At 48.9% G+C, this 11,869-nt stretch overlaps 1 protein-coding gene across 1 annotated transcript; it reads right to left on the bottom strand.

The window, feature by feature from the left end:
• Nucleotides 1-908: 908 nt before the first annotated feature.
• On the bottom strand, nt 909-10,652 carry LOC147092006 (uncharacterized). The gene is made up of 3 exons (XM_085976959.1): nt 10,565-10,652; nt 10,374-10,463; nt 909-2,471 (listed from the first exon to the last, which is right to left on the bottom strand). The coding sequence occupies exon 3, from the start codon at nt 2,363-2,365 to the stop codon at nt 1,076-1,078; it is 1,290 nt and encodes a 429-aa protein (XP_085833085.1). The 5' UTR covers nt 2,366-2,471; nt 10,374-10,463; nt 10,565-10,652; the 3' UTR covers nt 909-1,075.
• Between the last annotated feature and the right edge of the window lie 1,217 nt (nt 10,653-11,869).

Below are 11,869 nucleotides of genomic sequence, written 5' to 3'. Positions count from 1 at the left end.
GCGACCCCTGACCTATCGCCGGACGATATGACCGACAGGGTCAGGGGTCGTTTCTGCAGCCGCGGCGACGCCACTTAAAGGGCAGGAGTCGGGCGGCAACTTTTTATTTTGGCCAACTGCCAGCACCTGCCCCCTTCCCCTTTCTTCTTTGGGGTGTCGGCCGTGATCGCACAGCCCGGCGCTCCTCTTGATCCGACACCCCACTCCCCGATGGTCCAGCAGGGCCCCGGTGTGCGCAGTGCTAGGCCCCTCCCCTTTAATCAGGGAGGGAGGTCTGCTATGACACGGTGCTTTGTGCCGATGGGCGTGGTGCTGTTACACGAAGAGCCGTGAAATTCACTGGTAGCGCCTCAAGACGGAGGGGAGCACTTCCAGTAGCACCCTGCCTCCTGCTTGGGGCGCTACCGCTGAATTTAATGCGCAGGGGCGCTAACTCTTTCGGGGCGCTAAAATTAGCCACGGTGACGTTAGCCACCCAAAGGGGGCGCCACCGAATTTCCCCCTAAGAGTCTAAATGGGCTGGAGGAGCAGAGGGATCCAGGGATACAAATACACAAATCACTAAAAGTAGCAACACAGGTTATTAAGGCCATTAAAAAAAAGCACTGGGGTACATTCCTAAAGGAGCCTTCTGTTCCGTGCCTAGGAGCTCTGAACCATGGCAGAGAGCGGCTGGGACACATTTCTCACACGCCTTGAGATTAACCCGCACGGCAACTTTGCTGTCACTGAAGTGAGACAAGAAAGACCAAAGTGCCGTTTGCCCCTCTCAGTGTGGCCCTGAAGGACTGTGTCCAGACTGGAGTTCTGTTCCCGTCGTACGATCCTCCCCCAGATTGTCCTTTCTGAGCTCCAGCCAGGTGATGCTAAACACTCAGGTGGGAAAGACGAAAATCTACAACAATGTGTTTAAAACAAAGTTGATTTATTGGACATATATCCAGAATATTAAACTCCAGCCCAGTTCCCGGAGTTATTAACATCAGCAGAAACAATCCCCACCTGTCAGAATGAACATGGTTCAGTCCTGGATGTGATTAACAGCAGCAACAACAGCAGAATCCAACCCCTGCAGTCACTTGTGAACTCGCTGGTGTGTCAGGAGGTAGGATGAGCGAGTGAATCCCTTCCTACACACGGAGCAGGTAAATGGCCTCTCCCCGGTGTGAACGCGCTGATGTGTCAGCAGGTTGGATGAGCGAGTAAATCCCTTCCCACACTCAGAGCAGGTGAACGGCCTCTCCCCAGTGTGAATTCGCTGGTGTGTCAGCAGATTGGATAAATTAGTGAATCCCTTCCCACACTCAGAGCAGGTGAATGGCCTCTCCCCGGTGTGAGTGCGCTGGTGTGTCAGGAGGGGGTATGACTGAGTGAATCCCTTCCCACACTCAGGGCAGGTGAACGGCCTCTCCCCAGTGTGAACTCGCTGGTGTATCAGCAGGGCGGATGAACGAGTGAATCCCTTCCCACACATGGAGCAGGTGAATGGCCTCTCCCCAGTGTGAGTGCGCTGGTGTATAGTGAGATCAGATGATCGCCTGAACCCAGTCCCGCAGTGCGAGCAACTGAACGGTCTCTCGTCAGTGTGAACACGTTGATGGCACATCAGTTCCCCGGAACTTTTAAAGCAATTCCCACAGTTCGAGCAGTTAAAAGGCCTCTCATCAGTGTGAACTCGCTGGTGTCTCAGCAGGTTGGATGACTTAGTGAATCCCTTCCCACACTCAGAGCAGGTGAACGGCCTCGCCCCGGTGTGAACTCGCTGGTGTATCAGCAGGTTGGATGACTGAGTGTATCCCTTCCCACACTCAGAGCAGGTGAACGGCCTCTCCCCGGTGTGAACATGCTGGTGTATCAGCAGGTTGGATGACCGAGTGAATCCCTTCCCACACTCAGAGCATGTGAATGGCCTCTCCCTGCTGTGAGTGCGCTGGTGTGTCAGGAGGTGGGATGACTGAGTGAAACCCTGCCCATACTCAGGGCAGGTGAACGGCCTCGCCCCGGTGTGAACTCGCTGGTGTATCAGCAGGTTGGATGACTGAGTGTATCCCTTCCCACACTCAGAGCAGGTGAACGGCCTCTCCCCGGTGTGAACATGCTGGTGTATCAGCAGGTTGGATGACCGAGTGAATCCCTTCCCACACTCAGAGCAGGTGAATGGCCTCTCCCTGCTGTGAGTGCGCTGGTGTGTCAGGAGGTGGGATGACTGAGTGAAACCCTTCCCATACTCAGGGCAGGTGAACGGCCTCTCCCCGGTGTGAATGCACTTGTGTCTCGATAGGCCAGAGGGTCGGCTGAAGCCTTGTCCACACACAGAACACGTGTACGGTTTCTCCCCGCTGTGAACAGTGCTTTTTGCTTCCATGTTCAGAGGCCAATGATATTCAGATCCAATGAGTCGAGTGACTGTCAGATCTTGACGTGATGTTTGGTTTGAGTTTCCTGTCTGCAAGTCCTCCCCTTCCAGTGCCCTGTAAAATTAATTTAAAACAGGGAGCGTGAGAGACAACCCACAAGAAAACAAAGGCAGGTTGTGAAATTGAGCTCAGTGAATCTGGTCATTTGTGGGGCCGGCACTAGAAAAAAGTGACCATGAAAGCTGCCGGATTGTCATAAAAATCCAACTGGTTCACTAATGTCCTTCAGGGAAGGGAATCCACCACCTGGTCTGGGCCTACACAAGACTCTGGCCTCTATGGGAGGAGAGCGAGAGCGAGAGAGGTGGGTGTGGGAGGGGGAGGGTGCGAAGGAAAGGAACTTTATACATCTGCAACTCGACCAGAACTTTGATAGAACATCCCAAACCCGCGACCTCCACCACCTAGAAGGACAAGGGCAGCTGTTGTACGGGAGCACCATCACCTCCAATTTTCCCTCCAATTCACACATCATCCTGACTCAGATCACAGTATCACAGAATCAGAGAAACCCCACAGTGCAGATAGAGGCCATTTCGGCCCATCGAGCCTGCACCGATACATATCCCACCCGATCCCCGTAACCCCTACACCAACACATATCGTACTCTATCCCCGTAACCCCACGTATTTAATCCCCCTAACACTAAGGGTCAATTTATCATAGCCAATCAACCTAACCTGCACATCTTTGGACTGTGGGAGGAAACCGGAGCACCCGGAGGAAACCCACGCAAACGCGGGGAGAATGTGCAAACTCCACACAGACAGTCACCCGAGGCTGGATTCCAACCCGGGTCCCTGGCGCTGTGAGGCAACAGTGCTAACCACGATGCCACCGTGCTGCGATATATTCATCGTTGCTGGGTCATAATCCTGGAACTCCTTACCGAACAACATTGTGGGAATACCTTCACCACACGGACTGCAGTAGTTCAAGAAGGCGACTCACCACCCCCTTCTCAATGGGAAACTGGGGATTGGCAATACAGGAAACTTTCGTTTAAACGGAGGTGAAATATCCGGAATGCTCTATCCACCGACAAAATTCAGGCGTCGGTTCAGATAACTTTTTCTTACTTTTAGCTGTTTTTTTTCTCCATTTGTGGCTCTGCAAGCGTCTAGCTGAAGCTGTTGCTTAGCTACAGAGACGCTTGCAAGCTGCGCTGACTGTTTTGAAGCTGTTGCTAAGCAACAGGGTTTGTTGCTTCAGACGGAGCGCAGAAGCTCCGTATCTTTTAACTATAGCGCTCGTTTCTCCGGCAGTGTTGATCGACCGGCACCAGCTCGGTCCCGTCAGTGCCGGATACCAGAAAGTTTCCTGTACTTGCTGCTCTTGCTAGCTACACCCACATCCCAAGAATGAATTAAAACAAATCTGTAGATGTAAACTGGATTAAAAGCCTGTACAGAAATACTTGTTCCTAAAACAATACTCTTTTGCATTGTACGGACACTGTCTGTGTAACAACCTAATCTCCCCTAGAATCCACCTCCCTTGACAGTCTCACATTGGAAATTGTTGGGTCCTCCTGGGCTCAGAAGTAATGGGGGGTTAAACCCAGCAGCTTCTCCTCCATCTCCACTCCAGCTCAAACTGAAGCATAGAAACATAGAAGATAGGAGCAGTAGGCTATTCGGCCCCTCGAGCCTGCTCTGCCATTCAATGCGATCATGGCTGATCATCCAAATTCAGTACCCGGTCCCCGCTTTCTCCCCATACCCCTTGATCCCTTTAGCCTTAAGAAATATATCCAACTCCTTCTTGAATATATTTAATGTATTGGCCTCTACTGCCTTCTGTGGTAGAGAATTCCACAGGTTCACCACTCTCTGGGTGAAGAAATTCCTCCTCATCTCTGTCCTAAATGGCTTACCCCGTAACCTTAGACTGTGACCCCTGGTTCTCGACTCACCGACCATCGGGAACATCCTTCCTGCATCTAGTCTGTCCAGTCCTGTCAGAATTTTATAAGTTTCAATGAGATCCCCTCTCATTCTTCTAAACTCCAGCGAGTACAAGCCCAAGCGTCCCAATCTCTCCTCATACATCATTCCTGCCATCCCAGGTATCAGCCTGGTGAATCTTCGTTGAACTCCTTCCACGGCAAGAACATCCTTCCTCAGATAAGGCGACCAAAACTGCACACAATACTCAAGGTGTGGTTTCACCAAGGCCCTGTATAACTGCAGCAAGACATCCTTGCTCCTGTACTCAAACCCTCGTGCTACGAAGGCCAACATACCATTTGCCTTCTTAACCGCCTGCTGCACCTGCATGCTTACCTTCAGCGACTAGTGCACAAGGACACCCAGGTCACGTTGAATTTCCCCTTCTCCCAATCGATTGCCATTCAGATAATAATCTGCCTTCCTGTTTCTGCCACCAAAATGGATAACCTCACATTTATCCACATTATATTGCATCTGCCATGCTTCTGCCCAATCACCCAACCTGTCCCAATCATCCTGTAGTTTCTCGGCATCCTCCTCACAGCACTAACGCCCACCCAGCTTTGTGTCAGCTGCAAATTTGGAGACATTACATCTAGTTCCCTTGTCTAGATCATCAATATATATTGTGAATAGCTGGGGTCCAAGGACCGATCCCTGTGGTACCCCACTAGTCACTGCCTGCCACTCGGAAAAAGACCCATTTATTCCAACTCTTTGCTTTCTGGCTGCCAACCAGTTCTCTATCCAAGCCAATACCTCGCCCCCAATCCCAGGTGCCTTAACTTTACACGCTAATCTCTTATGCGGGACCTTATCGAAAGCCTTCTGAAAGTCCAAATACACAACATCCACTGGTTCTCCTTTATCTATTTCACTAGTTACATCCTCAACAATGAAGCAACAAAAAGACCTACACAGGCGGCCAGGGACCTACCTTCCGTCAGCCTGCAATAAAACTCTTCCCCACAGCCTCTGACTAATGGTGGCCGCAGCACGTCTGCCGGCCCCGGCCGCTCTGATTCTGATTGAGTTTTTTGATGAGGTAACAGAGAGGGTTGATGAGGGCAATGTGGTTAACGTGGTGTACATGGATTTCCAAAAGGCGTTCGACAAGTGCCACATAATAGGCTTGCCAGCAAAGTTGAAGCCCATGGAATGAAAGGGACAGTGGCAGCATGGATACGAAATTGGCAAAGTGACAGAAAACAGAGAGCAGTGGTGAACGGTTGTTTTTCGGACTGGAGGAAGGTGCACAGTGGTGTTCGCCAGGGGTTGGTACTAGGACTACTGCTTTACTTGATATATATTAATGACTTAGACTTGGGTGTACAGCGCACAATTTCAAAATATGCAGATGATACAAAACTTGGAAGTAAAGTGAACAGTGAGGAGGATAGTGACAGATTTCAAGAAGACATAGACAGGCTGGTGGAATGGGCGGACATGTGGCAGATGAAATTTAACGCAGAAAAGTGCGAAGCGATACATTTTGGTAGGAAGAACCAAGTGAGGCAATATAAACTAAAGGGTACAATTGTAAAATGTGTGCATGAACAGAGAGACCTGGGGGTATGTGTGCACAAATCGTTGAAGGTGGCAGGGCAGGATGAGAAAGCTGGGCTTAATAAATAGAGACATAGAGTCCAAAAGCAAGGAAATTATGATGAACCTTTATAAAATACTGGTTCGGCCTCAACTGGAGTATTGTGTCCAATTCTGGGCCCCGCACTTTAGGAAGGATGTGAAGGCCTTAGAGAGATTGCAGAAAAGATTTACAAGAATGGTTCCAGTGATAAGGGATGATGGACTTCAGTTATGTGGATAGACTCGAGAAGCTGGGGTTGTTCTCCTTAGAGCAGAGAAGGTAGAGAGGAGATTTGATAGAGGTGTTCAAAATCATGAGGGGTCTGGACAGAGTAGAAACTGTTCCCACAGGCGGAAGGGTCGAGAACCAGAGGACACAGATTGAAAGTGATTGGCAGAAGAAGCAAAGGCGACATGAGGAAATTTTTTTTTGATGCAGCGAGTGGTTAGGATCTGGAATGCACTGCCCGAGAGGGTGGTGGAGGCAGATTCAATCACGGCTTTCAAAAGGGAATTACATAGAAACATAGAAGATAGGAGCAGGAGTAGGCCATTCGGCCCCTCGAGCCTGCTCCGCCATTCAATGAGATCATGGCTGATCATCCAAATTCAGTACCCTGTCCCTCCCTTCTCCCCATATCCCTTGATCCCTTTAGCCTTAAGAAATATATCCAACTCTTTCTTGAATATATTTAATGAATTGGCCTCTACTGCCTTCTGTGGTAGAGAATTCCACAGGTTCACCACTCTCTGGGTGAAGAAATTCCTCCTCATCTCTGTCCTAAATGGCCTAGCCCTTATCCTTACACTGTGAGCCCTGGTTCTGGACTCCCCGGCCATCGGGAACATCCTTCCTGCATCTAGTCTGTCTAGTCCTGTTAGAATTTTATAAGTTTCAATGAGATCCCCTCTTATTCTTCTAAACTCCAGCGAGTATAAGCCCAATCGACCCAATCTCTCCCCATACGTCATTCCTGCCATCCCAGGTATCAGTCTGGTGAATCTTCGCTGCACTCCCTCCATGGCAAGAACATCCTTCCTCAGATAAGGCGACCAAAACTGCACACAATACTCAAGATGTGGTCTCACCAAGGCCCTGTACAACTGCAGCAAGACATCCTTGTTCCTGTACTCGAACCCTCTCACTACGAAGGCCAACCGACCATTTGCCTTCTTAACCGCCTGCTGCACCTGCATGCTTACCTTCAGCGGCTGGTGCACAAGGACACCCAGGTCTCGTTGCACTTCCCTTTCTCCCAATCTATTGCCATTCAGATAATAATCTGCCTTCTTGTTTTTGCCACTAAAGTGGATAACCTCGCATTTATCCACATTATACTGCAATCTGCCATGCTTCTGCCCAATCACCCAACCTGCCCAAATCATACTGGAGTTTCTTGGCATCCTCCTCACAGCACACACGCCCACCCAGCTTCGTATTGTCTGCAAACTTGGAGATATTACATCTAGTTCCCTCGTCTAGATGATTTATATATATTGTGAATAGCTGGGGTCCTAGGACCGATCACTGCCTGCCACTCAGATAAAAGACCCGTTTATTCCAACTCTTTGCTTCCTGTCTGCCAACCAGTTCTCTATCCAAGTCAGTACCTTGCCACCAATCCCATGTGCCTTAACTTTACACGCTAATCTCTTATACGGGACCTTATCGAAAGCCTTCTGAAAGTGCAAATACACCACATCCACTGGTTCTCCCTTATCTATTTTACCAGTTACATCCTCAAAAAATTCCAGTACATTAGTCAAGCACGATTTACCTTTTGTAAATCCATGTTGACTTTGTCCGATCCGGTCACTGTTTTCCAAGTGCTCTGCTATTACATCTTTTATAATGGACTCTAGCATTTTCCCCACGACCGATGTCGGGCTTACCGGTCTGTAATTCCCCGTTTTGTCTCTACCACCTTTTTTGAACAGTGGGGTAACATTAGCTACCCGCCAATCCATGGGTACTGTTCCAGAGTCTATCGAATTTTGGAAGATGACCAGCCATGCATCTATTATTTCTCGGTCCACTTCCTTAAGTAGCCTAGGATGTAGATTATCTTCTATGTTTCTACGTATTAAGAACATAAGAAATAGGAGCAGGAGTTGGCCAATCGGCCCCTCGAGCCTGCTCCGTCATTCAATAAGATCATGGCTGATCTGATCCTAACCGCCAATCCACTATCACAGAACCATCTCCTGAATCTAACAGAATTAGACACACGAAATAGGAGCAGGATCAGGCTACATGGCCCCTGGGCCTGCTCCGCTACCCACAGGGCCATGACCGATCCGAACCTAGACTCATGTCCAAATTCCTGCCCACTCCCCGTAACCCTTAATTCCCTTTACTTCTAGGAAACTGTCTATTTCTGTTTTAAATTTATGTAATGATGTAGCTTCTACAGCTTTTTGGGGCAGCATATTCCATGGACCTACCACCCTCTGAGTGAAGTAGTTCCTCCTCATCTCAGTTTTGAAAGAGCAGCCCCTTATTCTAAGACTATGCCCCCTAGTTCTAGTTTCACCCATCATCGGGAACATCTTCCCCGCATCCACCCGATCCAACCCCTTCACAATCTTATATGTTTCAATAAGATCGCCTCTCATTCTTCTGAACTCCAATGAGTAGAGTCCCAATCTACTCAACCTCTCCTCATATGTCCATCCCCTCATCCCCGGGATTAACCGAGTGAACCTTCTTTGTACTGACTCGAGAGCAAGTATGTCCTTTCTTAAGTATGGACACCAAAACTGTACGCAGTATTCCAGGTGCGGTCTCACCAATACCTTGTACAACTGAAGCAATACCTCCCTATTTTTATATTCTATCCCCCTAGCAATGAAAGCCAACATTCCATTGGCCTTCTTAATCACTTGCTGCACCTGCATACTAACCTTTTGAGTTTCGTGCACCAGGACCCCCAGATCCCTTTGTACTTCAGTACTTTCCAGTTTCTTGCCATTAAGATAATAACTTGCTCTACGATTTTTCCTGCCAATGTGCATAACCTCACACTTTCCAGTATTGTATTCCATCTGCCAAATCTCTGCCCACTTACTTAGCCTGTCTATGTCTCCTTGCAGGTTTTTTATGTCCTCCTAACTCACTACTTTCCCTCCCATCTTAGTATCATCTGCAAACTTTGATATGTTACACTCGGTCCCCTCCTCCAAATCGTTAATATAGATTGTAAAGAGTTGGGAACCCAGCACTGACCCCTGCGGAACACCACTAGTTACTGATTGCCAGTCTGAGAATGAACCATTTATCCCAACCCTCTGCCTTTCTGTTAGATAGCCAATCCTCTATCCATGCCAGAATATTACCCCCAATCCCGTGATTTTTTATCTTAAGCAATAATCTTTTGTGCGGCACCTTGTCAAATGCCTTTTGGAAGTCTAAATACACTACGTCCACTGGTTCCCCTTTATCCACCCTATATGTTACTTCCTCAAAGAACTCCAGCAAATTTGTCAAACATGACTTCCCCTTGATAAAACCATGCCGACTTTGTCCTATTAAATTATGATTATCCAAATGTTCTGTTACTGTCTCCTTAATAATGGACTCCAGATGTTAGGCTAACCGGTCTATAGTTTCCAGCCTTCTGTCTACTGCCCTTTTTAAATAAGGGTGTTACATTAGCAGTTTTCCAGTCTGCCGGGACCTTTGCCAAGTCCAGGGAGTTTTGGAAAATTATTACCAATGCATCCACAATCCCTACCGCCACTTCCCTCAAGACCCTAGGATGTAAGCCAGCAGGTCCAGGTGATTTATCCGCCTTGAGTCCCATTATTTTACCAAGTACCACTTCCTTAGTGATTTTGATCGTGTTTAGCTCCTCCCCCCCTTTAGCCCCCTGTTTGTCCAGTGTTGGGATATTCTTAGTGTCTTCTACTGTAAAGACTGATATAAAATATTCATTCAGTGTTTTTGCCATCTCCATATTTCCCACCATTAATTTCCTGGTCTCATCCAAGGGACCAACATTTACTTTAGCCACCCTTTTTCTTTTTATATAACTATAAAAACTCTGTTTTTATATTTTTTGCTAATTTACTTTCATAATCTATCTTCCCTTTCTTAATCAATCTTTTTGTTAGCTGAAATTCTCTAGTCCTGGCTACATCCTCGTAAATCTGCTATCTCGAGCAGTCACATCTTTCCTGCAATGGGGCGAGCAGAACTACACGCAGCACTCTAGCCGGTGGCCTAACTGGTGTTTTGTACAGTTCAAGCAGAACCTCCCTGCTCTTACATGATACAGAAAGAGAGAGGCACTGCCCCTTTAAATACCCGGGGGGCACCCATTCCCCTTTAAATGGCCAAGCAATTTTTTTTGTTGAAAAGGGGCCGCAGTCCCCTTTGACTCACCCCCCACCCTCTCACCCACCACAAATACTCACAAGAGAGAGAGAGAGAGGGAAGAATGCTGGTCTTTGTCCCTTTAAAAGTGGCTGCCCACCAAAATGTTCACAGCACCAGGGCTCTTTGTTCTGGATAAAAGTGAAAAAGAGAAAAGGTTCACTTATTTTTAAATCAATGCAACTGATGACTAGCCTTGCAATAAAGGTAATGCAAAGGAATAAACACTCACAAGCTGGGGTTTTTCCACCCTCCCTTCCCTTTAACAGCTCCTGCAGACAATGAAAGCAGGAAAGCGGCCTGCAGCCCACCGAGGTCCCGCCCCCCTCCCTCCCGCGCCGCCATTGGTTGAAGTCTGTCAGCCCGCGCGGTCCGCCCAGCGTTTTCCGCGCTCCTGATTGGCGGGCGCGTTGCGTCAATCAAACACCCCCCCTCCGATTACGCGCTGGCGCATGCACGCAACGCCCAGGGGGGTCGGTTGGATCGGCGCACGCAGCCCACCGAGGTCCCGCCCCCCTCCCGCGCCGCAATTGCTTGGAGGACCGTCAGCCCGCCCGGTCCTCCGAGCGTTTTCCGCGCTCCTGATTGGGGGGCGCCTCGCGTCAATCACACCACCTCCTCCGATTACGCGCTGACGCCAGCACGCAACGCCCAGGGGTCGGTTGGATCGACGCACGCCACCGCAAGGTAAAAAAAGACACGCTGCACAAATGAGGAAAAACAATAATAATAATAATAATCGCAGTTTAGAGGGGAGGAGGTTTGGGGGAATTAATGAGTGTTTTCAATTTGTTTCGGAAATAAAAACATTTTGAAAAGCTGCCCAACAGTGCGAGGCGGGCTGCGCATGCGCTCCAGCCAGCCTTTGACTCCCCCACGTGGGCCAGCGGGCCGGACACGCCCACTTGTCTTCCCCTGCACCAATCACAGCGCGGGCAGGCGCCTCTATCAATCGTCACCTGTCAATCACCCTCCCTTCCCCCTCGTGGTGTCGATTGACAGCGGTGTCAGCCAATGAGGTGCAGGAAGGGGCGGGACCAGGGCCTGGACTGACAGCAAGCCTGAACTAACTCAATTAAATACCTGCATGCAGCCAAAAAAAAACTCTTATTTACTCAGCCAAAAAACAGCAAAGCAAATGAGGTTTGCTGAGTCAGCAAAGCAAGCAAAGTCTATTTTAGAAACATAGAAGATAGGAACAGGAGTAGGCCATTCGGCCCCTCGAGCCTGCTCCACCATTCAATGCAATCATGGCTGGTCATCCAAACTCAGTACCCGGTCCCTGCCTTCTCCCCATATCCCTTGATCCCTTTACTCTTAAGAAATATATCCAACTCTTTCTTGAATATATTTAATGAATTGGCCTCCACCGCCCTCTGTGGTAGAGAATTCCACAGGTTCACCACTCTCTGGGTGAAGAAATTCCTCCTCATTTCTGTCCTAAGTGGCTTACCCCTTATCCTTAGACTGTGACTCTCTGGGTGAGCCTGCTCCACTATTCAATGAGATCATGGCTGGTCTGCAGCCTCACTCCATA

This window comes from Somniosus microcephalus, unplaced genomic scaffold (genome assembly GCF_052327205.1).
Source record: "Somniosus microcephalus isolate GS21.2 unplaced genomic scaffold, FLI_Smic_1.0 unresolved_chr3, whole genome shotgun sequence".
NCBI classification, from domain to species: Eukaryota; Metazoa; Chordata; class Chondrichthyes; order Squaliformes; family Somniosidae; genus Somniosus; species Somniosus microcephalus.
The sequence above is the reverse complement of the archived record's forward strand: the minus strand, read 5'-3'. Positions and strand labels throughout refer to the sequence as shown.

Excerpts from the sequence above, each read along its gene's own strand:
- LOC147092006 (XM_085976959.1), bottom strand. The coding sequence starts at position 2,365 with ATGGAAGCAAAAAGCACTGTTCACAGCGGGGAGAAACCGTACACGTGT.